Source organism: Lepus europaeus, chromosome 19 (genome assembly GCF_033115175.1).
Source record: "Lepus europaeus isolate LE1 chromosome 19, mLepTim1.pri, whole genome shotgun sequence".
NCBI lineage: Eukaryota > Metazoa > Chordata > Mammalia > Lagomorpha > Leporidae > Lepus > Lepus europaeus.
Genome location: NC_084845.1, coordinates 5,409,171 through 5,434,544, shown reverse-complemented (window position 1 = coordinate 5,434,544; position 25,374 = coordinate 5,409,171). Strand labels below are relative to the sequence as shown.

Below are 25,374 nucleotides of genomic sequence, written 5' to 3'. Positions count from 1 at the left end.
TTTGGACGCATCCATGCCCCTGGCTTACGAGGAGGCTCCATCCCGGCAGGCAGGTCCACTCCAAGTTAGAACGCGGGAAGGTGAGGATGCGCTCAGTGCCCCCCGCCCAGCACCACAGGGCTCTTGGTGTCTGCCCTGGTGAGCACGGGACCCCGTGGAGCCGGGTTCCCGGGCACTGTGAGCACAGGAGGAAGCCGGCCCGAGAGAAGACGGAACTCCAGATGGGACAGTGTCCTGAGCGTGCAGGGCTCTACTCCATCCTAGCGATGGAAACTCGCTGTGGGTCAGCTCCGTCTGCCCAGATGTGGGATCTCCGCCGTGGTTAACCGCAGACAGCCAGCGCCTTTCTGGGCACAGAGAAATCTGAACCAAAAACAGTATTTGATCCCGCCTGGTTTGTACTGTGAAATAGGAAATGTTCCCGTTCCGGTCTAGGAGACGCTGGCCTGCTTCGTACGAAAACAAAATGAAAGGAGAAGAGGACTGGGGACAGCGACAGCCCCAGGGTCTGGGTGTTGCTGTGAGCACTGGGGCAGGAGGTCCCTCGCAGGATCTCTGAGGGCTCCCAGGGGGATAGGAGTGGCCCAGGCTCTGCAGTCTCTCCCCGCGATGGGGCTTCCGTTGAATGTGAGCCCCAGCTCCCATTTCTGTGTGATTTACTACCAGTGTCTGTAAAATGCTTTCCTAAAATTTATGATTTCAGGGACCAGTGTTGTGGCATAGCAGTAAAGCCGTCACCTGGGATGTCTGCATCCTACTTGGGTGCTGGTTCGAGTCCTGGCTGCTCCTCTTTCAATCCAGCTCTCTGGTATGGCTTAGGAAATGTAGCAGAAGATGGTCCAAGTGCTTGGGCCCCTCAGCCATGTGGGAGACCTGGAAGAAGCTGCTGACTCCTGGCTTCAGCCTGAACCCGCCCTGGCTATTTCTAGGTAGTAAACCAGAGGTTGGAAGACCTCTCTCTCTCTCTCTCTGTCTCTCATTTTTAAAAAAGATTGATTTATCCATTTGAAAGTCCAAGTTAAACAGAGAGAGAAGGATAGGCAGAGAGACAGAGAGAGAGAGAGAGAGAGAGGTCTTCCATCCACTGGTTCACACCCCAAATGTCTGCAATGGCCAGAGCTGCGCTGATCTGAAGCCAGGAGCCAGGAGCTTCCTCCGCGTCTCCTACGCAGGTGCAGGGACAAAGCTCTTGGGCCATCCTGCACTGCTTTCCGAGGCCCAGCACAAAGATGGATCAGAAGAGGAGCAGCCGGGACGTGAGCCGGCGCCCATGATGGATGCCGGCACCACAGCTGGAGGCTGAGCCTGCCACAGCACAGCGCTGCCCTGGTAGGGTCTTGAGCTGGAACATAATGCTGTGGCCCTGACCACACCGTGTAGCCGGGTGTATCCAGGAGGGGCCAGGGAGACCAGAGACTCAGCTGTCAGCAAGGCAACTCTGGGTAACGGGGCGCTGAGGTCCAAGTGGGGAGGGGAGAGGGGTGGGAGCTGAAGCTGGGGGTGGGGTGGGGCAGGACCAGTGGGGATTGGCCGGTGAAGTAGGGGTGGGGGTGGAGCAGCAGGGGTGGGAGGGTCTCCAGGGAGAGACAGACAGTGCCATCCCTGTGTCTGTGGCTCTGAGCTCCCGTCCTCCTGTCAGTGCTGAGCTGAGACGGAGGGGGCTCCGCACCTACAGGGCGGACAGGAGCCTGGGATCAGAGTCAGGCACGTTAGCTCCCAACCCCAGGCAGGCAGGGCAGGGGAGTGCGGGGCAGGCAGATCAGGCAGGGCAGGGCAGCCGGGCGGTTCACCTGGAGTAGTAGATCCAGGTGAGGCCATAGGTGAGGAGGAAGCCAGCCCCCATGAGGGAGCCCCTGATGAGGGTGAGGACCAGGGGCCAGGAGCCCTCCTGGTTCTCGGGCTCACACGTGCAGGCAGAGGGACTTGCTGGGGAAAGGGAGAGGCTGAGGGTCCGCCCCTGGCCCCGGCCCCTCCCACCCCGCCCTGACACTCACTCTGCACAGAGAGGCTCAAGGAGAGGTGTTGGGAGCCCAGCTCGTGCTGAGCCCAGCAGGTGAATTCTCCTGCGTCGGCAGCCCCCACCTTGGGCAGCTCCAGGACCGCAGACGCCGAGACCCGGGGGGGACTCGCGGCGTTGCCCTTCTTGGACCAGCTCAGCAGGGCAGCGGGGTTGCTGTTGGCCATGCACACCAGGCGCAGGGACTGGCCCCTGAGGACAGGCAGTGAGGTGCCATTGCTCAGGGTCCTTGGGACTGCAGGAGAGAAGTGGAGAGAGCAGGGCTGGGGAGCAGAAGTGACTCCTGCCACTGAACCACAGGAGAGGAGGGGCAGTGAGAGGAGGAGGAGGAGGAGGAGGAGGAGGAGGAGGAGGAGGAGGAGGAGGAGGAGGAGAGAGGCCTGCAGGCTGAGCCCAGGGTGCCTGGACTTAACTCTGCTGGCCTGTGCTCTGGCGATGGCTGGGATGGGCTGGACGCTGAAGCCAGGGGCGCTCAGCAGGTTTGAAATGAGATAAAGCAGGGCAGGGGAGGGCGAGGAGGGGACGAAGCAGCTGAACCTCCGGCTGCCTCTGCCAACGCAGGACCATGGTGAGCGGCTGGGTGGGGCAGGGAGGGAGGGAGGGGCTCCTGCAGGGGCCCCAGCACAGCCCAGAGAGCAGAGGGTTTCTCTACCTGTGCTGTTTCCCAGGAAGACCCTGATGGTGAAGTTCTGCAGACCATCTGCCGGGGGGATAGGGCCCTGCTTCAGAGGTGAGGGTGGGCGGGGCGTGGACCCGGGAGGAACCCAAGGAAGAACTGGGGTCTGCTGACCCACGCCACACCCGCACTCCCAGGCTCAGATCCACACGGAAGCTTTGGTAGGTTAGCGTTGTCTCCTACACACGTGCACACGGTCACACATATGCACATATGCATACATGCACACATTCTCACACCCACAAACAAGCACCAACACACACATGCACACACACATGCACACACATGTACACAGACATGTACACACTCAAACACACACTCACACACATGTACACATTCCACTCTCACCGCCCTTGGGTGCCCAGCCGTTCCCCTGCCCCAGCACTCACAGGAGACATTGAGCTGGACGGTTCTCTCCATGGTCACCCGAGCTCCTTGGAGGTTCACCCGACAGGTGAGGCTGGTGCCATGGTCCTGGGGCCTCGGCGTGAAGGTGAGCAGTGGGGAGCGCAGCGTCCAGGGGTCCCGAGAGCCAAGAGCATGCCCCGCCCAGGAGAAGGAGAGGGGTCTCCCCCCAGGGCAGGAGCCCGGCAGGCTGCAGATCAGCTTTGTGGGGCGGCCGGACTCCAGGGGCGCCGGGAAGTGGACGTGAGGCTTCTCGGTCAGGGCTGGGCAGAGAGGCAGGTGCTGGGGCCCCAGGGTGGGGGAGCAGGGCGACCCTGAGAGCGACCCGGGCCTCGGGCCCGAGGCTGAGTCCTGCTCCCACACCCCTTCTCGGCAGCCCAGCCCACCCTGTCCCTGACCTACTACGGGGTGGCCACGTCCCCGTCCTCTCCCGGGGCCCCTGTCATACCTGTCACGCGCACATGCAGCTTCCTTTCAGTGTAGCTGTATCTGACATCGCCTCCTGTCTCCACGTGGAAGAAGTACCACCCTGTGTCCCCCCTGCTGGCGTCTCTGATGCTCAGGGAACAGTTGGGGGTCCTGAGGTCTCTGTAGACCTGGAATCGGCCCTGGGCCTCCGTCTTCACTGGCCGTTGTGGATCGTTTGTGGCCACAGGAGAATCATCGTAAATGTGGTCCCCATCCCGGAACCAGAAGATGTAGACTGGGCTGGAGGAAGCCCAGGAGGGCGTGGGGTAGGAGAAGGAGCAGGGCACGGAGACGCACAGCCCCTCCTGCACCGTCACCGACCGCTGCACCTGGAGCTCGTACCCTGGAGCCTCCTGCAGGGACCCTGGGCAGGGGGACACAGAGGCTCAGCCACAGCCCGGTTCCCACCTGTGCCTCCCCCTCCCCTGGCCACTCACCCCCCCACAGGAGGGACAGCAGCAGCAGGGGCAGCATAGAGTCGCGGTCCAGGACTCACTGCGGGAAGGAAGTGCCCGGAATGTGGGGTGCGGCCAAGGCAGCTCGACAGGAAGCCAGGGTCTGAGCAAGAGCTGTGGCCTCCGCCAAAGGGGAACTGGGCCCCACGTGGGACAGCGAGTGAGGCGGGGGTCATCTGACTCCAGCCATCCTCCCAACCCCAGAGACACTGCAGGTGGAGATTCGGGGTCCCCGGGGCAGGAGAAGCCAGGTCATGTTCAGATCAGAGTGACGTCCCCAAGGGGTGGACGCAGGTGGGGAGGAGACACTAGGGCCAGTCCTGGGGGTGGGGGCGAGGGGGCAGCTCCGTGGCCCCCATCCAGGGAGGAGCCCGAGCGCTGGGAAGAAGCCGGACCTTGGACTCCTGAGCAGCAGTCCCAGCTGGCCGGAAGCAGGGCGTCTGCAGCCTGAGTGTCATGGAGGTGAGGGCCTCTGTCCTCGGGGACGGCCGGGGCCAGGGCACGGCCCACGTGGGTCCTCGTGGCCCGGGGGTCCTGTGTGCCAGCTGCGAAGCTCAGGCCCACTCGGGATGGGCTGCCCCAAGGGAGGCGTTCCCCCACCCAGCAGGGTTCCCCAAGGTGACTGGAGCCAGGCGGCCACCGTGGAGCTCAGTCCTTAGGTCCCAACCTCGTGGAGTCCAGGGAGTGTGCCGGGAAAACCCATGATCCAGCTTCTCCTTTGTAAGAGAGACTTCAGAACGTCTTCCCCAGTGTGACGACGGGCAGACAAAGGCTACGTCTTCCCCTGGTGACTGTGCAGTCAAGGTCAACCATCAGGGATAAAGGCCGTGGCCATCACCCACCCCCAGACCTCGGCCGTGGGTGTCTGCAGACATCGCGTTAGGAAACCGTCCTCCTGGGCAAGGCCGGCCAGGGAGGTCAGCGCAGGTGTGGAGCAAGGCAGCAGGGTCGCCGTGCAGGGAGACCGCGGAGTCAGCACACAGCGCCCACACCGCGTTCCCGGCTGTCTCCTCTCCCCACTCCTCAGCATCCGGGGTTTAGGGCCTGATGTGCTGTGCCTTCTCCTGCCCGGAGTCTGTGGGCGCAGCTGCAGTGTGGGCTCCTAGGGGTGACAGTGACGTCAGTGCTCTCAGCTGCGCCCTCTGCTCTTTGGGGCCAGCCTAGTGCGATGGCGGCAGAATTTCACAGCCCAGTCTGATGGCAGAGGAGTCCTCACAGCCCAGTCCGATTGCGGCAGACTCCTCACAGCCCAGTCCGATGGTGGCAGACTCCTCATGGCCCAGTCTGATGGCGGAGGAGTCCTCACAGCCCAGTCCGATGGTGGCAGACTCCTCACGGCCCAGTCTGATGGCGGCAGACTCCTCACAGCCTAGTCCGATGGCGGCAACTCCTCAATGGGTTTATAGAGCGCCCCCTTCTGGATGTCAGCTCTGACTCTTTTCATCCTCCTACGTCCCCTCCCCACCCACACTACACACACTCACACCCACATACAGAATTACACACACTCACACACAGACACACCCACAATCACACATTCACACAAATTCACACAGTCTCACACACACTCACACTCACACAGTCACACTCACACTCAACACTGCACCGTGCTCTTCGGCCACCGTCCCCTTCCTGTCTTTGTGAGCTCACGGCTGGGTCCCTGCTCGCTTCCTCTGTTGTCACAACCTTGATGCTCATCCCAGCGGCCCTGCACCCACTTCCCCATCACCTCGCCAGTGGGGGGTGGAGCTTCCCATCACAGACGTGACCCGCGCACCCTGTCAGTCTTCACTGGACCCAAACCAGGGTCTCCCTGACCCCAGCGTTCATGGCCCCTCGAGGCGGCCACCTTGAACACCGCGGCACGTGCTTCTCATGGCAGAGCCGCGGCTCCAGATGGCAAGCAGCTGAGTCCCGTGCAAGGATGCACGTGGCCGTGACACAAGTGTCCCTGGGCCAGGCCCCACATGGCCATGACACACGCACCCCCGTGCCATAACCCACATGGCCGTGACACAAGCGTCCTGGGCCAGGCCCCATGTCGCCGTGACACCCCAGGGCCCTCCTCTGGGTGGGCCAGCCAGTCTCAGGCGTGTGTGTTGGGGGCCAAGACCTCCTGGCACTATTTCCCTTGGGGCTGGTGAATAAGCAAATCCTTAGGGTAGGGAGGGAGAAACGCAGGGGGTGGGTGAGGAGAGGGGTGGTGGCAACCAGAATCCACGAGGGACAGACAGACAGACAGGACAGGTTTCCCCACAGCCTGTAGCAGGGAAGCTCAGCCCCCAGGGCAGCAAAGAGGCCAGGCTGGGCCTCTCTGGGAACAAGGCCCTGCCTATAATAGTGAAACAAACAAACAAAAAAAAAAAACCACAAAGTAATGAACATTCCAGAACTTCGATTTATCTCAGAGGGGTGTGTGTGTTTGTACGTGTATCTCTCCCAAAGCCATATTATCTTTAAATTCTTTCTATTTTCCTATATTGTATGAAAGGCAGTAGGACAGAGACAGAGAGCTGTGCCCCCACCCAGATGGCCACAACAGCTGGGGATCAGCCCTGTCCAAGCCAGGAGCTCAGAACTCCATCCGGGTCTCCCGTGTGGGCGGCAGTGACCCGAGCCCTGGGCCATGGCGGCTGCCTCCCGGGGGCACGTTAGCAGGGGCTGGATCAGGATGCAGCCGGAGCGGGAAGCCAGGAGCTCAGGTGTGGGGTGGAGACCCCAGCACCGTCTTAACCCCAAAGACCACACCCACCCCCAACACCACTCCTCCCTCGGGTGGACCTCAGACACAGAGTGGCCATGGTGACTTTGGACACATCCATGCCCCTGGCTTACGAGGTGCTCCATCCCGGCAGGCAGGTCCACTCCGAGTTAGAACGCGGGAAGGTGAGGATGCGCTCAGTGCCCCCCGCCCAGCACCACAGGGCTCTTGGTGTCTGCCCTGGTGAGCACGGGACCCTGTGGAGCCGGGTTCCCGGGCACTGTGAGCACAGGAGGAAGCCGGCCCGAGAGCAGACGGAACTCCAGATGGGACAGTGTCCTGAGCGTGCAGGGCTCTGCTCCATCCTAGCGATGGAAACTCGCTGTGGGTCAGCTCCGTCTGCCCAGATGTGGGATCTCCGCCGTGGTTAACAGCAGACAGCCAGCACCTTTCTGGGCACAGAGAAATCTGAACCAAAAACAGTATCTGATCCCGCCTGGTTTGTACTGTGAAATAGGAAATGTTCCCGTTCCGGTCTAGGAGACGCTGGCCTGCTTCGTACGAAAACAAAATGAAAGGAGAAGAGGACTGGGGACAGCCACAGCCCCAGGGTGGGCTGACGTGGTCAGTGGCGTTAAATCCATTCCCTTGCTGTGCAGCCATCACCACATCTGTCCCAGGAGCTTCTTCTCCTCCCAACCAGGAAAACTCAGCACCCAGGACCCCAACCCCATCCTCCCCAGGTCACCGTCCCTCCCTCTTCCCCGGGGTCTGACTGCACTGCACATGTCATGCGGGCAGAGTCACAGATTCCTCATTCCCTTAGCCTGTGTCCTTAGATCATACGTGTTGAAGCATGTTTCAAACTTCCTTTATTTATTTATGTATTTGAGAGGCAGATACAGAGAAAGCCACACACACACACACACAGAGAGAGAGAGAGAGAGCTGTGCTGATCTGAAGCCAGGAGCCAGGAGCTTCCTCCGCGTCTCCTACACAGGTGCAGGGACAAAGCTCTTGGGCCATCCTGCACTGCTTTCCCAGGCCCAGCACAAAGATGGATCAGAAGAGGAGCAGCCGGGACGTGAGCCGGCGCCCATGATGGATGCCGGCACCACAGCTGGAGGCTGAGCCTGCCACAGCACAGCGCTGCCCCTGGTAGGGTCTTGAGCTGGAACATAATGCTGTGGCCCTGACCACACCGTGTAGCCGGGGGTATCCAGGAGGGGCCAGGGAGACCGGAGACTCAGCTGTCAACAAGGTAACTCTGGCTAACAGGGCGCTGAGGTCCAAGTGGGGATGGGAGAGGGGTGGGAGCTGAAGCTTGGGGTGGGGTGGGGCAGGACCAGTGGGGATTGTCGGGTGAAGTAGGGGTGGGGGTGGAGCAGCAGGGGTGGGAGGGTCTCCAGGGAGAGACTGACAGTGCCATCCCTGTGTCTGTGGCTCTGAGCTCCCGTCCTCCTGTCAGTGCTGAGCTGAGACGGAGGGGGCTCCGCACCTACAGGGCGGACAGGAGCCTGGGATCAGAGTCAGGCACGTTAGCTCCCAACCCCAGGCAGGCAGGGCAGGGGAGTGCGGGGCAGGCAGATCAGGCAGGGCAGGCATGGCAGCCGGGCGGTTCACCTGGTGTAGTAGATCCAGGTGAGGCCATAGGTGAGGAGGAAGCCAGCCCCCATGAGGGAGCCCCTGATGAGGGTGAGGACCAGGGGCCAGGAGCCCTCCTGCTTCTTGGGCTCACACGTGCAGACAGAGGGACTTGCTGGGGAAAAGGAGAGGCTGAGGGTCCGCCCCTGGCCCCAGCCCCTCCCACCTCACCCTGACACTCACTCTGCACAGAGAGGCTCAAGGAGAGGTGTTGGGAGCCCAGCTCGTGCTGAGCCCAGCAGGTGAATTCTCCTGCGTCGGCAGCCCCCACCTTGGGCAGCTCCAGGACCACAGACGCCGAGCCCCGGGGGGGACTCGCGGCGTTGCCCTTCCTGGACCAGCTCAGCAGGGCAGCGGGGTTGCTGTCGGCCACGCACACCAGGCGCAGGGACTGGCCCCTGAGGACAGGCAGTGAGGTGCCATTGCTCAGGGTGCTTGGGGCTGCGAGAGAGAAGTGGAGAGAGCAGGGCTGGGGAGCAGAAGTGGCTCCTGCCACTGAACCACAGGAGAGGAGGGGCAGTGAGAGGAGGAGGAGGAGGAGGAGGAGGAGGAGGAGGAGGAGGAGGAGGAGGAGAGAGGCCTGCAGGCTGAGCCCAGGGTGCCTGGACTTAACTCTGCTGGCCTGTGCTCTGGCGATGGCTGGGATGGGCTGGACGCTGAAGCCAGGGGCGCTCAGCAGGTTTGAAATGAGATAAAGCAGGGCAGGGGAGGGCGAGGAGGGGAGGAAGCAGCTGAACCTCCGGCTGCCTCTGCCAACGCAGGACCATGGTGAGCGGCTGGGTGGGGCAGGGAGGGAGGGAGGGGCTCCTGCAGGGTTCCCAGTACAGCCCAGAGAGCACAGGGTTTCTCTACGTGTGCTGTTTCCCAGGAAGACCCTGACGGTGAAGTTCTGCAGAGCATCTGCCGGGGGATTGGGCCCTGCTTCAGAGGTGAGGGTGGGCGGGGCGTGGACCCGGGAGGAACCCAAGGAAGAACTGGGGTCTGCTGACCCACGCCACCCCCGCACTCCCAGGCTCAGATCCACACGGAAGCTTTGGTAGGTTAGCATTGTCTCTGTCTCCTACACACGTGCACACGGTCACACATATGCACACATGCATACATGCACACACTCTCACACCCACAAACAAGCACCAACACACACACGCACACACACATGTACACACATGTACACACTCACACACATGCACACACCCCATTCCCACCACCCTTGAGGGCCCAGCCGTCCCCCTGCCCCAGAACTCACAGGAGACATTGAGCTGCACGGTTCTCTCCGTGGTCACCCGAGCTCCTTGGAGGTTCACCCGACAGGTGAGGCTGGTGCCATGGTCCTGGGGCCTCGGCGTGAAGGTGAGCAGTGGGGAGCGCAGTGTCCCGGGGTCCCGAGAGCCAAGGGCCTCCCCCGCCCAGGAGAAGGAGAGCGGTCTCCCCCCGGGGCAGGAGCCCGGCAGGCTGCAGGTCAGCTGTGTGGGGCGGCCGGACTCCAGGGGCGCCGGGAGGTGGACGTGAGGCTTCTCAGTCAGGGCTGGGCAGAGAGGCAGGTATGGGGCTCCGGAGTGGTGGGACCAGGGCGACCCTGAGAGAGACCCGGGCTTGGGGCCCTAGGCTGGGTCCTGCCCCCACACCCCTTCTCAGCAGCCCAGCCCACCCTGTCCCTGACCTACTATGGGGTGGCCACGTCCCCGTCCTCTCCCGGGGCCCCTGTCATACCTGTCACACGCACATTCAGCTTCCTTTCAGTGTAGCTGTATCTGACATCGTCTCCTGTCCTCACGTGGAAGAAGTACCACCCTGTGTCCCCCCTCCTGGCGTCTCTGATGCTCAGGGAACAGTTGGGGGTCCTGAGGTCGCTGGAGACGTGGAATCGGCCCTGGGCCTCCGTCTTCACTGGCCGTCGTGGATGGTTTGTGGCCACAGGAGCATCATTGTAAATGTGGTCCCCATCCCGGAACCAGAAGATGTAGACTCGGCCGGAGGAAGCCCCGGAGGGCGTGGGGTGGGAGAAGGAGCAGGGCACAGAGACGCACAGCCCCTCCTGCACCGTCACCGACTGCTGCACCTGGAGCTCGTACCCTGGAGCCTCCTGCAGGGACCCTGTGCAGGGGGACAGAGAGGCTCAGCCACAGCCCGGCCCCACCTGTGCCTCCCCCTCCCCGGCCACTCACCCCCCCACAGGAGGGACAGCAGCAGCAGGGGCAGCATGGAGTCGCAGTCCAGGACCCACTGTGGGCAGAAATGCCTGGAGCGTGGTGCGGCCCAGGCAGCTGGACAGGAAGCCAGGGGCTGAGCTAGAGCTGTGGCTCCACCAAAGGGGAACTTGGTCAGAGCACTCACCTCGCCATCTCGGTGCTTGGGCCAGCCTCATAGTTGGCAGCAGACTCCTCACAGCCTAGTCTGATGGCGGCAGACTCCTCATAGTCTCGTCCAATGGCGGCAGACTCCACACATCCTAGTCTGATGGCAGCAGACTCCTCACATCCTAGTCTGATGACGGAAGACTCCTCACAGCCTAGTCCGATGGCGGCAGACTCCTCATAGTCTAGTCCAATGGTGGCAGACTCCACACATCCTAGTCTGATGACGGAAGACTCCTCACAGTCGAGTCCGAAGGTGGCAGACTCCTCACATCCCAGTTCGATGATGGCAGACTCCTCACATCCCAGTTCGATGGTGGCAGACTCCTCACAGCCTAGTCTGATGGTGGCAGACTCCTCACAGGCTAGTTTGATGGCGACAGAATCCTCACAGCCTAGTCCGAAGGTGGCAGACTCTTCACATCCTAGTCCGAAGGTGGCAGACTCTGCACAGCCTAGTCCGATGGCAGCAGACTCCTCACATCCCAGTTCGATGATGGCAGACTCCTCACATCCCAGTTCGATGGTGGCAGACTCCTCATAGCCTAGTCCGATGGCGGCAGACTCCTCATAGCCTAGTCCGATGGCGGCGGACTCCTCACAGCCTAGTCCGATGGTGGCAGACTCCTCACAGCCTAGTCCGATGGTGGCAGACTCCTCACAGCCTAGTCCAATGGCAGCAGACTCCTCACAGCCTAGTCCGATGGCGCAGACTCCTCATAGCCTAGTCCGATGGCGGAGGACTCCGCACAGCCTAGTCCGATGGCGGCAGACTCCTCACAGCCTAGTCCGATGGCGGCAGAATCCTCATTGGGTTTAGTGAGCGCCCCCTCCTTGTTGTCAGCTCTTACTCTTTTCATCCTCCCATGCCCCCTCCCACCCCCACTACACACACTCACACCCACACATGCAGACTCACAATAAGACACACATATTCACATACTAACACACAGATACACTCACTCCCATACTACACCCTCAGACACATTCACTCTCACACACTCACACTCACACACTCACACAGTCACACTCACACTCAACACTGCACCGTGCTCTTCGGCCACCGTCCCCTTCCTGTCTTTGGGAGCTCACGGCTGGGTCCCTGCTCGCTCCCTCTGTTGTCACAACCTTGATGCTCATCCCAGTGGCCCTGCACCCACTTCCCTGTCACCTCGCCAGTGGGGGGTGGAGCTTCCCATCACAGACGTGACCCGCGCACCCTGTCAGTCTTCATTGGCCCCAGCCAGGGTCTCCCGCACCCCAGGGTTCATGGCCCCTCGAGGTGGCCACCTTGAACACTGTGGCACGTGCTTCTCATGGCAGAGCCACGGCTCCAGATGGAAAGTAGCTGAGCCCCCGTGCCAGGCCCCCGTGGCTGTGACACAGCAGGGCCCTCCTCTGGGTGGGCCAGCCCGTCTCAGGCATGTGTGTTGGGGGCCAAGACCTCCCGGCGCTATTTTCCTTGGACCTGGTGAATAAGCAAATCCTTAGGGTAGGGAGGGAGAAAGGCAGGGGGTGGGTGAGGAGAGGGGTGGTGGCAACCAGAAGCCACAAGGGACAGACAGACAGACAGGACAGGTTTCCCCACAGCCTGTAGCAGGGAAGCTCAGCCCCCAGGGTAGCAAAGAGGCCAGGCTGGGCCACCCCGGGGCACAAGGCCCCACCTAATAAAAGTGAAAAAAAATCCAAATAAAGAGCATTCCATGAACTTCGATTTATCTTACAGAGGTGTGTGGTTGTATGTGTGTTTCTCCCAAAGCCATATTACTTTTAAATCCTTGTTATTTTCATATCTTGTTTGATTGGCAGCGGGACAGAGACAGAGAGCTGCCGTGTGCGTGTGCGCCCTCAGATGCCCTCCATAGCCAGGAGCTCAGAACTCCATCCGGGTCTCCCGTGTGGGTGGCAGTGACCCGAGACCTGGGCCATGGCGGCTGCCTCCCGGGGACACGTTAGCAGGGGCTGGATCAGGATGCAGCCGGAGCGGGAAGCCAGGAGCTCAGGTGTGGGGTGGAGACCCCAGCACCGTCTTAACCCCAAAGACCACACCCACCCCCAACACCACTCCTCCCTCGGGTGGACCTCAGACACAGAGTGGCCATGGCGACTTTGGACGCATCCATGCCCCTGGCTTACGAGGAGGCTCCATCCCGGCAGGCAGCTCCACTCCAAGTTAGAACGCGGGAAGGTGAGGATGCGCTCAGTGCCCCCCGCCCAGCACCACAGGGCTCTTGGTGTCTGCCCTGGTGAGCACGGGACCCCGTGGAGCCGGGTTCCCGGGCACTGTGAGCACAGGAGGAATCCGGCCCGAGAGAAGACGGAACTCCAGATGGGAGAGTGTCCTGAGCGTGCAGGGCTCTGCTCCATCCTAGCGATGGAAACTCGCTGTGGGTCAGCTCCGTCTGCCCAGATGTGGGATCTCCGCCGTGGTTAACAGCAGACAGCCAGCGCCTTTCTGGGCACAGAGAAATCTGAACCAAAACCAGTATTGGATCCCGCCTGGTATGTACTGTGAAATAGGAAATGTTCCCGTTCCGGTCTAGGAGACGCTGGCCTGCTTCGTACGAAAACAAAATGAAAGGAGAAGAGGACTGGGGACAGCGACAGCCCCAGGGTGGGCTGACGTGGTCAGTGGCGTTAAATCCATTCCCTTGCTGTGCAGCCATCACCACATCTGTCCCAGGAGCTTCTTCTCCTCCCAACCAGGAAAACTCAGCACCCAGGACCCCAACCCCATCCTCCCCAGGTCACCGTCCCTCCCTCTTCCCCGGGGTCTGACTGCACTGCACATGTCATGCGGGCAGAGTCACAGATTCCTCATTCCCTTAGCCTGTGTCCTTAGATCATACGTGTTGAAGCATGTTTCAAACTTCCTTTATTTATTTATGTATTTGAGAGGCAGATACAGAGAAAGCCACACACACACACACACGCACACACACACACACAGAGAGAGAGAGAGAGAGAGAGAGAGAGCTGTGCTGATCTGAAGCCAGGAGCCAGGAGCTTCCTCCGCGTCTCCTACGCAGGTGCAGGGACAAAGCTCTTGGGCCATCCTGCACTGCTTTCCCAGGCCCAGCACAAAGATGGATCAGAAGAGGAGCAGCCGGGACGTGAGCCGGCGCCCATGATGGATGCCGGCACCACAGGTAGAGGCTGAGCCTGCCACAGCACAGCGCTGCCCCTGGTAGGGTCTTGAGCTGGAACATAATGCTGTGGCCCTGACCACACCGTGTAGCCGGGGGTATCCAGGAGGGGCCAGGGAGACCGGAGACTCAGCTGTCAACAAGGTAACTGTGGGTAATTGGACGCTGAGGTCCAAGTGGGGAGGGGAGAGGGGTGGGAGCTGAAGCTTGGGGTGGGGTGGGGCAGGACCAGTGGGGATTGGCCGGTGAAGTAGGGGTGGGGGTGGAGCAGCAGGGGTGGGAGGGTCTCCAGGGAGAGACTGACAGTGCCATCCCTGTGTCTGTGGCTCTGAGCTCCCGTCCTCCTGTCAGCGCTGAGCTGAGACAGGGGGCTCCGCACCTACAGGGCGGACAGGAGCCTGGGATCAGAGTCGGGCACGTTAGCTCCCAACCCCAGGCAGGCAGGGCAGGGCAGGGGAGGGCGGGGCAGGCAGGGCAGCAGGGCAGCCGGGCGGTTCACCTGGAGTAGTAGATCCAGGTGAGGCCGTAGGTGAGGAGGAAGCCAGCCCCCATGAGGGAGCCCCTGATGAGGGTGAGGACCAGGGGCCAGGAGCCCTCCTGCTTCTCGGGCTCACACGTGCAGACAGAGGGACTTGCTGGGGAAAGGGAGAGGCTGAGGGTCCGCCCCTGGCCCCGGCCCCTCCCACCCCGCCCTGACACTCACTCTGCACAGAGAGGCTCAAGGAGAGGTGTTGGGAGCCCAGCTCGTGCTGAGCCCAGCAGGTGAATTCTCCTGCGTCGGCAGCCCCCACCTTGGGCAGCTCCAGGACCGCAGACGCCGAGCCCCGGGGGGGACTCGCGGCGTTGCCCTTCCTGGACCAGCTCAGCAGGGCAGCGGGGTTGCTGTCGGCCACGCACACCAGGCGCAGGGACTGGCCCCTGAGGACAGGCAGTGAGGTGCCATTGCTCAGGGTGCTTGGGGCTGCGAGAGAGAAGTGGAGAGCAGGGCTGGGAGCAGAAGTGGCTCCTGCCACTGAACCACAGGAGAGGAGGGGCAGTGAGAGGAGGAGGAGGAGGAGGAGGAGGAGGAGGAGGAGGAGGAGGGAGGCCTGCAGGCTGAGCCCAGGGTGCCTGGACTTAACTCTGCTGGCCTGTGCTCTGGCGATGGCTGGGATGGGCTGGACGCTGAAGCCAGGGGCGCTCAGCAGGTTTGAAATGAGATAAAGCAGGGCAGGGGAGGGCGAGGAGGGGACGAAGTAGCTGAACCTCCGGCTGCCTCTGCCAACGCAGGACCATGGTGAGCGGCTGGGTGGGGCAGGGAGGGAGGGAGGGGCTCCTGCAGGGGCCCCAGCACAGCCAGAGAGCACAGGGTTTCTCTACCTGTGCTGTTTCCCAGGAAGACACTGACAGTGAGGTTCTGCAGACCATCTGCTGGGGGGATAGGGCCCTGCTTCAGAGGTGAGGGTGGGCGGGGCGTGGACCCGGGAGGAACCCAAGGAAGAACTGGGGTCTGCTGACCCACGCCACACCCGCACTCCCAGGCTCAGATCCACACGGAAGCTTTGGTAGGTTAGCGTTGTCTCTGTCTCCTACACACATGCACACGGTCACACACATGCACACATGTATACCTGCACACACTCTCACACCCACAAACAAGCACCAACACACACGCACACACACATGCACACACATGTACACAGACATGTACACACTCACACACACACACATGCACACACCCCACTCCCACCGCCCTTGGGGGCCCAGCCGTTCCCCTGCCCCAGCACTCACAGGAGACATTGAGCTGGACGGTTCTCTCCGTGGTCACCTGAGCTCCTTGGAGGTTCACCCGACAGGTGAGGCTGGTGCCATGGTCCTGGGGCCTCGGCGTGAAGGTGAGCAGTGGGGAGCGCAGTGTCCCGGGGTCCTGAGAGCCAAGGGCCTCCCCCGCCCAGGAGAAGGAGAGCAGTCTCCCCCCGGGGCAGGAGCCCGGCAGGCTGCAGGTCAGCTGTGTGGGGCGGCCGGACTCCAGGGGCGCCAGGAGGTAGATGTGAGGCTTCTTGGTCAGGGCTGGGCAGAGAGGCAGGTATGGGGCTCCGGAGTGGTGGAACCAGGGCGACCCTGAGAGAGACCCGGGCTTGGGGCCCTAGGCTGGGTCCTGCCCCCACACCCCTTCTCAGCAGCCCAGCCCACCCTGTCCCTGACCTACTAGGGGGTGGCCACGTCCCCGTCCTCTCCCGGGGCCCCTGCCATACCTGTCACATGCACATTCAGCTTCCTTTCAGGGTAGTTGTATTTGACATCGCCTCCTGTCTCCACGCGGAAGAAGTACCACCCTGTGTCCCCCCTCCTGGCGTCTCTGATGCTCAGGGAACAGTTGGGGGTCCTGAGGTCGCTGGAGACGTGGAATCGGCCCTGGGCCTCCGTCTTCACTGGCCGTTGTGGATGGTTTGTGGCCACAGGATCATCATAGTAAATGTGGTCCCCATCCCGGAACCAGAAGATGTAGACTGGGCTGGAGGAAGCCCAGGAGGGCATGGGGTAGGAGAAGGAGCAGGGCACGGAGACGCACAGCCCCTCCTGCACCGTCACCGACCGCTGCACCTGGAGCTCGTACCCTGGAGCCTCCTGCAGGGACCCTGGGCAGGGGGACAGAGAGACTCAGCTGCAGCCCGGCCCCCACCTGTGCCTCCCCCTCCCCCGGCCCACTCACCCCCCCACAGGAGGGACAGCAGCAGCAGGGGCAGCATAGAGTTGCGGTCCAGGACCCACTGAGGGAAGGAAGTGCCCGGAATGTGGGGTGCGGCCAAGGCAGCTGGACAGGAAGCCATGGGCTGAATGAGAGCTTAGGCCCCCACCAAAGGGGAACTTGGGCCCCATGTGGGTTTGGGGGGTGTGGTGAGGACAATGAGACCATCTGTGCTCCCACTCTACTCCAGTAGCCCCTGCATGTGGAAGGCTCGTCCTGACTTCCAAGTCTAGATTTGGGAGGTGTGCAGTGGCCCCCTCGGGAGCAGTGTTGCCATCTACACCACATGCCAGCTCCCTGGGATCTGGAGTGTGGACCCTCGGGGTGAGCCAAGAGCAGATTTGCTGTCCTGTGGTATGGCTGTGCCGAGGGTCATCGTCCAGGATAGAAGGCCAGTTCCTAGGGACAAATAGATCACTCGCACAGGGTCTCCTGACCCCAGCCACTCTCGTCCCCCTCACCCTCAGGGAGCCTCAGACTCCAGCCCTGGCGGTGTCGTCCCGGCTGGATCTGTGGCAGCAGAGGGCGTGTAGTAGCCATGCTGGAACTCTGACCCCTCAGCCACCAGCTCTGCAGCTCTACAGAAGTGACCGCACCTCTGTGTTTCAGCTGCTCGTCTGACACATGGAGATGGCCACCGATACGCTGTGTGGGTTCAGTGGACTCTGCTGTGCAGAACGCCCAGAGAGTGGCCGGCACTGGGCACTCACTCCCTCCACTAACGCTTCCCATGCACTTGTCGCAGGCCAGGCTCTGCGGATACAATGAGAGATAAGCTCTCAGGATGGGAGGTGGATCAAAACCTCTCTGGGTGGAGCGGGGTGTTGGCTGGTGTTGTGGCATAGCGGGTAAACCACCGCCTGCAGCATCCTTACGGCCACCGGGTCAACTCCAGGCTGCTCCGCTTCCCATCCAGCTCTCTGCTGTGGCCTGGGAAAGCAGCGGAAGATGGCCCAAGTGCTTGGGCCCCTGCTCCCACATGGGAGACCTGGAGGAAGCTCCTGGCTCCTGGCTTTGGCCTGGCCCAGCCCGGGCTGACGCAGCCCTTTGGGGGAGTGAACTACCAGATAGATGGAAGCTCTCTCTTTCTGTAACTCTGCTTTTTAAACAGATAAATATTTTCAAAAAATCCTCATGGGGAGAAGCAACCACTGAGGATAAAAAAAAAATTGTAATACCAAAGAGGAATTGTTGGGGACTGCTGAAATTTTTACAAATGCAGCTGGAGATGGCCGCTCACAAAAGTGACATTTGAATAAAGCTACGAAGGAAGTGAGGGGATGAGTCCTGTTTGGATATTGGCAAAAGTGGTCCCTGAACATGCACAGATGGCACAACTCTGGTCCCAGGGTGGGAGCAAAAGGGACGAGCTGGGGAAACCATGAGATGCCCCCTTGGTGGGACGATGGATGGGTGATGACACAGGGGCGGTTCTGGGAGGCCGCCTGGCTCAGAGGGTGGACAGATTTGGGGGCTTTCGCAAGAAGCCGACTCTCACCGAGCATCTCCGGGTTCTCTAGAAAAGGAGAACTGAGAGAGAGAGGAAGAGAGAGAGAGAGAGAGAAATGGAAAATCCCAGAAAGAAACAGTTCATGTTTTAAAATTGTGCACCATTATGAAATCTCGGGCCTGCCTGCTCTGCTGCCCCGGGAAGTGAGTCACCCCTGGCCCGGCAGATGCCTGCTGGGCTCCAGGCTGCCGCCCAGTTGTCACTCTGCTGTCACATCAGTGGTCGCAGCGGCTCAGCGCTTGTGCTCAGGTGGCCCAGAGCGCGGGAGCAGTGAGCCGGCGAGTCTGGTGCAACAGAGAAGCCACGAAGGGCTTCCTGCAAGTGAAAAGGTAAAAGCGCTTGGTGCATGCACTCTCCGTGGCTCCAGAAATCAATCCTCTGGGGTCTTGAAATCTGTGCCCTGTGGGTAGAGGAATTGGCTCATGTCATCAGGGACACTGACGAGGCTCAAGACTGCCTGTGGCAGCTGAAGGTGCTCTGGACCAAGGGCTGCCTGGCTCTTCACCCTGGGGACACCACTGTTTCAGCTCAAGTCCATAGGCAGGAAGAAGTTCAGGTCCCAGCATGAAGGCAGCTGGCTGAAGAACTTTCCGGTGCTCACAGCTCTGGGTTCTGTTCACATCCACCCCAGGGATGGCAACCTGCCAATGCAAGCTTTACCCCATAGCAGCAAAACACCCTCAAAGAAACAGCCAGAATAATCAGTGACCAGGTGTCCGCAAGTCCTGGGGCCCAATCAACTTGACTCTTGATGAACCCTCCAACCAACGCGTTGAGAAGATAGTCCTGCACCTCAGCAGTGGAGGGGCAGGCTTCTATCAACTCCCACTGCTCACTCTGCTTCCTGCAGTGAGATGAGACTCCGGCAAGGCTGTGGCAACACTCTGGAGGCAAGATGGTGATGACGCAGAGGAGGTGGTGAGGAGCAGATGGAGCTAGCAGTGTGTGTTGATAGGCGAGAGAAGAGAAGCAGAAAGGTCGGGATGAAGCCGACGTCTTTGGCCCCAGCATTTAATGTTTAAAGCAGAGAACCAAGGTGGTTTTTAAGGAAGAGAACTGAGAGTTCAGCTTCAGAACATGTTGGGTTGGATGTGCATATCAGACAGAGTGGAAAGTAAGTGGAGGGAGTTATGTCCATGAGGCTGGAGCTTAGGAAAGACTTCTGGCTGGAGTGATTACCATCAGATGGCATTTGGAGTCATGAGCCTGAGTGATGTCAGTATATGTGAGATTTAAAATGGAAAAGAGATGAGGACCATCTCCAGGGGCTATGAGAGCTGGGTATCAAACCCAGGTTTCCACTGAAAATAACTAAAAACAGATAGTAACTCTGTGTCTCACAGCACACCCAGACATTTGGTTGGCCAGACTTTTCCTTTTTTGAGACAAAATGAAATCCTCTTAAAATCATGGAGGGGCTGACAAGAGACAGAAGAATTTTCAGTCCAGAATTGAAGAATGTGTTGAAACCCAGAAAGTCACACATGCTGGGAGTAGGGGTGGGATTTGAACAGGGGAAGCTTGAATTTAGGGCTTCATGGACCTGAAGATCAGAGTGTGACATATGCCAGGAGTAGGGAAAGTTACCTGGTGCTTTGGTTTGGATACTACTTTGGGTGCTGACCATGTGTTAAAGGGTTGGTTCCCCAATGTCTTACATTAATGCTACTAAGACGATGGACTCTTAATCCAATCATGGTGCTTAGAAGTGGAGCCTCTGGGAGGTGATTGGGTGGAATTGTGTTGGGTTAGACTCACCAATGGATAAATAGTAGATCACAGAGGCACAGTGAGGCACACAGTGGGTCACAGTAGATCACAGAGGAACAGGGATGCACACAGTGAGTCATAGTAGATCACAAAGGCACAGTGAGCACACAGGGGGTCACAGTAGATCACAGAGGCACAGTGATGCACACAGTGGATCACAGTAGGTCACGGAGGCACAGGGATGCACACAGTGGGTCACAGTAGATCACGGAGGCACAGGGATGCACACAGCAGGTCACAATAGATCACGGAGGCACACCGTGGGTCATAGTAGATCAAGGAGGCACAGTGAGGCACACAGTGGGTCACAGTAGATCACGGAGGCACAGGGATGCACACAGTGGGTCACAGTAGATCATGGAGGCACAGTGAGCACAGAGTGGGTCACAGTAGATCACAGAGGCACAGTGAGGCACACAGTGGGTCACAGTAGATTATGGAGGCACAGTGAGGTGCACAGTGGATCTATAGTAGATCATGGAGGCACAGTGAAGCACACGGTGGTCACAGCAGATCACACAGCCACAGTGAGGCACACAGTGGGTCAGTGTTAGATTATGGAGGCACAGGGATGCACACAGTGGGTCACAGTAGATCATGGAGGCACAGTTAGCACACAGTGGGTCACAGTAGATCATGGAGGCACAGGGATGCACACAGTGGGTCACAGTAGATCACAGAGGCACAGTGAGGCACACAGTGGGTCACAGTAGATCACAGGCACAGTGAGGCACACAGTGGGTTACAGTAGATCATGGAGGCATAGTGATGCATACAGGGGGTCACAGTAGATCACACAGGCACAGTGAGCTCACAGTGGATCTATAGTAGATCACAGAGGCACACAGCTCTTGTCTTTCCACGACCTGCTTGGGTGACTCTGGGACTCCCCGCAAGAACAATCTTGAACTGTGAACCTGCAGAACCATGAGCTAGAACAAACCTCTGTCCTGCAGAAGTGGCCTGTGTCAGGCATCAGAGCCGGAGGCCACATGTGCCTTCCCATCCACGTCCAGGCTCCATCTCGGTGGGTGAGACTTTCTGCCTCACCCACTCTGGCCATTGCCCCAGGTGACATCATAGACACAAGAAGCAAATCTGGACCTTAGGGCCAGCCTCCTTCCCTGAAACCCACCCCCCTTCTCTAACCTTGTGCTCAGATTCATCAGTTAAGGGGCAGGGACATAGACGAGATGGGTGAGCAGGAAGGAAGTTGAACCTGGAAGTTATAAGGACCCTGACTCAGCAGAAAAGGGCTGACTTCCCATAATATCTACAGGGAAAAAGCAAAGAGCCCAACACAGTGCGGGCCCCCAGTTGGCTTCTGAGGGATCTGAGTTGATGTAGAAGCAGCACAGCGCCAGGTTCTCAGGATCAGAGCGGTAGCTCCAAACCTGAGTCTGACCCATCATCAGTCTTTTTTTTTTGACAGGCAGAGTGGACAGTGAAAGAGAGAGACAGAGAGAAAGGTCTTCCTTTTGCCGTTGGTTCACCCTCCAATGGCCGCCGCAGCTGACGCACTGCGCTGATCCGAAGGCAGGAGGCAGGTGCTTCTCCTGGTCTCCCATGCGGGTGCAGGGCCCAAGGACTTGGGCCATTCTCCACTGCACTCCTGGGCCATAGCAGAGAGCTGGCCTGGAAGAGGGGCAACCAGGACTAGAATCCGGTGCCCTGACCGGGACTAGAACCCGGTGTGCCGGCGCTGCAGGTGGAGGATTAGCCTATTGAGCTGCGGTGCCAGCCCATCCATCAGTCTTATAACCACTGGAAAGCTTGCTCTCACCCTCACTTCTGCAATCCTGGATTTCCTGAGATTAAGGGAAACCCAGGGCTGCCTGGTGATTCTGCCCTCCCACGCCCTGGTTTGGTCATTCATTTTGTTGACTGTCCATCGCCCAACTCGTCACCTGACGGCCCCATCTTGACTTTCCTCCAGGTGAGCCCCCTCCCACCGTGGTCAGCTCTGCCTCCTGCTCTGGAGGTGCCTGGGGACCAGCACTGACCACCCGACATCAACCATCACCAACAGCACTGAGCCACGGTCTTCAGCTCACAGATGGGCTCTCGTCCTACTCTTCCGGAGAATCGGAATTCCAGGACTTTTGCTGTACCTTCGGGGAAACTAGCTGCCCTCTTTCTCCCGGGCTCCCTGAATCGGGGAAATGTAAGCCTGGAGCTGGATTTGCTCAAACACCTGGCGAGCACCTGCCCGCGAACAAACCCAGCAGAGGAAGCTGTTAGCCCAGGAAAGGGATTCTGGGAACATCAGCCAAGTCTAGAAACTGCTGTGCCTGAATCCAGTCTTTCTCAGAGCTTTTCAGCTAAGTTGGGCAATGGTTGGTGTTTTTATTTCCCATTAAGCCAGTTTAAACCCAACTGATGTGGCCTGCACCCCAAAGAGTTCTGCCCAATAAAGCCTCTCTCCCTAACTACCACGTCCACATCTCCTTGTCTGCTCTGGTTCAGTCCTGGGAGTCACCAACCCTCCCCCCCCCCCAGGAAACTTGTGTTCAATGTTCAGAGTTTGCAATCCATCTGTGGACGTCTGGGGAAGATTCTGACAGATGCTACTTCTTCCTTTTGGGGAGGGGGCCCTTGTGTTTATTGCAGCTCAATTCACAACAGCCAAGACAAAAAATCAACCTAGATGTCCATCAGCTGATGACTGAACAAAGAAAATGTGGCGCTTACGCAGCATGGAACACTATTCAGCCACAAAAACAAAACAAAACAAAACAAAAACAGGGAAACCCTGTCCCGTACAACGAAGTGGACGCCACTGGGCACCACCACGCCCAGTGAAAGAAGCCAGCTCAAAGAGACAGACACCACACACCTGCCCTGAGACGTGGCAGCCAATGCAGAACATGAGAAATGCATGAGGAACAAACAGTTCTGAGGCATGTGGACCCTCCACTCCTCACTTGTTGAATTCCACGACCCCCAAACCAGGTCCGTGAATGTGGAGTGGACCAAAGCCATGTCCCTGCAAACACACGATGCGGGAGGGAGAGAGGGGAGGGAGAGAGCCATCGAGGGGAGCAGGGGAGTGAAGGGGGATGGCTGCCCCCCCCCAGAACTGCACATGGAATTCATAAAATCCGTTCTCTTTACCTTAACAAAAAAGGGGAAAATGGCATGCCACTCAGTTGGTCCAGTTCTCAGCTTCCTCAAACATAAAATAAGAATAACCAGGGGCCAGTACCATGGCGCCGGTTAATCCTCCACCCGCAGTGCCAGCATCCTACAGGGGCGCCGGTTTGAGTTCCAGCTGCTCCTCTTCCGATCCAGCTCTCTGCTGTGGTCTGGGAAAGCAGTAGAAGATGGCCCAAGCCCTTGGGTCCCCACACCTGCGTGGGAGACCTGGAAGAAACTCCTGGCTCCTGGCTCCTGGCTTTGTATCGGCACAGCTCCAGCCGTTGCAGCGATTTGGGGAGTGAACCAGCGGATGGAAGACCCTTCTCTCTGTCTCTCCCTCTCACTGCCTGTAACTCTACCTCTCAAATCAATAAATAAAAATCTTTAAAAAAATAAGAATGACCAGTAAACACCAGAAAGCAAGTGTGAAGGATTGCAGGTGTAGCTTCATCTTTCAAATAAATAAATCTTTTTAAAGTTTTAATTCAAAAATCACACATAGTAACAGATGAATAACAATAGCTTATTGTAGATCTTAGCAACCTCAACATACAATGTTTTTTCTTTCCTTGCTAAGTCCAGAATTTTATTCTTCTTTTTTTTTAAATTTTTTTAAGGGAAAGGGTTTATTGGGGAAAACCCAGCAGACCAGAGGGAAGGGGCAAAGAAGGAGAAAGAGAGGAGAGTGTAACAGAGAGAAGGAAAGAGAGAGAGAGAGGAAAGGAGCTAGCGAGGAGAGAAGAGAGGAGGCTAGGGAGAGTCGAGAGAGAGCAGAGAGCGCAGAGAGTGAGCAAGAGAGTGAGACTAGAGAGCGAGGAGAGGAGAGGAGAGGAGATGAGAGAGGAGATGAGAGAGAGCAGAGAGAAGAGAGAGCGAGACAAGAGAGAGGAGAGAGCAGGAGAGAAGAGAGATGGAGAGAAGTAGAGAAAGAGAGCCATTCTTCTTCTTAACAACGACATAGCTGACGCCCACTAATATAAAATACAACCAAAACCGACTGTAGAAGTAAGCAAAGATCAACCAGATGAGAACAAGCAAAGGCTGTGCGTTCAGAGGTGGGTACAGCAAGGGAGCAGCTGTCACCATTTGTGTCTTGGCCAAAACTCCAAGGCAGGCAGAGGAACAGGAGAGCTTTTGAGTGGCCCAAGGGGCGGCTTCGGGTGTGCCCTGCTCGGAGCCCGTTGGCAGGGGGGGCGCTGTGGGTGGGTCAGCTAGAAGCAGGAGTCCTGTGTGACTGGGCTGGGGGACACATTGGACTTCCTCCGGTTGGTCCTAAGTAGGAGCCAGGGAGGAAATTCTCAGAAGCCATCAGCTTTTACTAAGTCCTGCTGCAGGGTGTAGCTCCCTGGACAGGCTGCCAGAGCCATCGGTCTGGTTCCGACAAGTGTGACCTGTGGGTAGTCACTGGCTGCCTGACTGCTTGCTGAGATGCTGGGTTGGGTTCCTGGGCTGGATGCTGGGGGTCTTCCCTCGCTTCGACTTCCAGTGAGCAGGCTGGGCTTACCTTCTGTTTGCGTTGCGTTTGACGAGGACGGTTTGAGGCTATTTCAGCTACTCGGTTTCCCACACTGAAACATGGGGAGACGAATCGCACGAACCCGGAAGCCCAGATTTCCTTGCCAAGTTGGAAGCTCCATCTTGCCCATAGGGTCAGTTTAGGATCATAGGCTCTCCCACCCTCCACTGGAGCGAAAATCCAAGCACCATTTGTTTTTTCCCATACAGTAATTTTCTTCACTCAATTACCATAAATAGGGATTTAGCTCTGGGAACCCTGGACCTAAAGAGCCGAATACCGGCAGAGGTCAAGTTCACGGGCAGAAAGGGGAGAAACCGCAGCCCAAGGGCTCCCCCTGCTGGACCAGGTGAACTCAGCATGTCTGACGGGTTTCCCTTGCTAAGCTGAGCGTGACGACAGTCCCCAAGTGCAGATGGGCATGGCCCATCACCCAACAAAAATGCACCCGAAGAAATGTCTGAAAAGGAGAGCAAGTGTTAGGTGAGCCATGAAGACGCCGCTTTGGATGTCTGCATCGCCTAGCAGAGCCTTCAGCCCCTGCTCTGCTCCCAATTCCAGCCTCCTGAGCACCCCCAGGGGGAGAAGGTGACTGCTCAAGTAGCTGGGTCCTTGCCACACATATGGGAGACCCAGACTGAGCTCTGGGCTCCTGGCTTAGGTCTGGCCCAGCCCTGGCTGCTAGGGAGTGAACCAGCAGGGGAACGATCCTCTCTCTCTCTCTCTCTCTCTCTCTCTCTCTCTCTCTCTCTCAGCTACCTTTCAAATAAAAATTTCCAATGAAGAACAGAAATGTAGCTGGAGACCGCTGGTTTCCACACTGATATACAAAGAGCTTAGAAGCTG

General features: G+C 58.8%; 3 protein-coding genes across 3 annotated transcripts; all 3 read right to left on the bottom strand.

Annotated features, from left to right (window-relative positions):
- Positions 1-1,600: 1,600 nt before the first annotated feature.
- LOC133748036 (sialic acid-binding Ig-like lectin 14) lies at positions 1,601-4,040 on the bottom strand. The gene is made up of 6 exons (XM_062176559.1): positions 4,004-4,040; positions 3,547-3,930; positions 3,083-3,361; positions 1,995-2,297; positions 1,791-1,926; positions 1,601-1,669 (listed from the first exon to the last, which is right to left on the bottom strand). Exons 1-6 carry the CDS (start codon positions 4,038-4,040, stop codon positions 1,636-1,638), a joined length of 1,173 nt encoding a protein of 390 aa, XP_062032543.1. The 3' UTR covers positions 1,601-1,635.
- A 4,098-nt stretch (positions 4,041-8,138) lies between these two features.
- LOC133748035 (sialic acid-binding Ig-like lectin 14) lies at positions 8,139-10,568 on the bottom strand. The gene is made up of 6 exons (XM_062176558.1): positions 10,532-10,568; positions 10,077-10,460; positions 9,613-9,891; positions 8,550-8,852; positions 8,346-8,481; positions 8,139-8,220 (listed from the first exon to the last, which is right to left on the bottom strand). Exons 1-6 carry the CDS (start codon positions 10,566-10,568, stop codon positions 8,187-8,189), a joined length of 1,173 nt encoding a protein of 390 aa, XP_062032542.1. The 3' UTR covers positions 8,139-8,186.
- A 3,793-nt stretch (positions 10,569-14,361) lies between these two features.
- On the bottom strand, positions 14,362-16,595 carry LOC133747563 (sialic acid-binding Ig-like lectin 14). Its single transcript, XM_062175893.1, has 6 exons — positions 16,559-16,595; positions 16,101-16,484; positions 15,637-15,915; positions 15,226-15,273; positions 14,570-14,827; positions 14,362-14,501 (listed from the first exon to the last, which is right to left on the bottom strand). Exons 1-6 carry the CDS (start codon positions 16,593-16,595, stop codon positions 14,362-14,364), a joined length of 1,146 nt encoding a protein of 381 aa, XP_062031877.1.
- Between the last annotated feature and the right edge of the window lie 8,779 nt (positions 16,596-25,374).

What these genes read in the sequence shown, in the direction of transcription:
- LOC133748036 (XM_062176559.1), bottom strand. Translation starts at nt 4,040, where the DNA reads ATGCTGCCCCTGCTGCTGCTGTCCCTCCTGTGGGGGG. An exon ending in GCTGCATGTGCGCGTGACAG is followed by an intron (nt 3,362 to 3,546) that starts GTATGACAGGGG and finishes CTCTCTGCCCAG; the next exon opens with CCCTGACCGAGAAGCCTCAC. An exon ending in ACCTGGATCTACTACTCCAG is followed by an intron (nt 1,670 to 1,790) that starts GTGAACCGCCCG and finishes TCCGCCCTGTAG; the next exon opens with GTGCGGAGCCCCCTCCGTCT.
- LOC133748035 (XM_062176558.1), bottom strand. Translation starts at nt 10,568, where the DNA reads ATGCTGCCCCTGCTGCTGCTGTCCCTCCTGTGGGGGG. An exon ending in CGTGCAGCTCAATGTCTCCT is followed by an intron (nt 8,853 to 9,612) that starts GTGAGTTCTGGG and finishes CAGTGGCAGGAG; the next exon opens with CCACTTCTGCTCCCCAGCCC. An exon ending in CTTGAGCCTCTCTGTGCAGA is followed by an intron (nt 8,482 to 8,549) that starts GTGAGTGTCAGG and finishes CCTTTTCCCCAG; the next exon opens with CAAGTCCCTCTGTCTGCACG.
- LOC133747563 (XM_062175893.1), bottom strand. Translation starts at nt 16,595, where the DNA reads ATGCTGCCCCTGCTGCTGCTGTCCCTCCTGTGGGGGG. An exon ending in GCTGTCCCTCCTGTGGGGGG is followed by an intron (nt 16,485 to 16,558) that starts GTGAGTGGGCCG and finishes CCCCCTGCCCAG; the next exon opens with GGTCCCTGCAGGAGGCTCCA. An exon ending in CTTGAGCCTCTCTGTGCAGA is followed by an intron (nt 14,502 to 14,569) that starts GTGAGTGTCAGG and finishes CCCTTTCCCCAG; the next exon opens with CAAGTCCCTCTGTCTGCACG.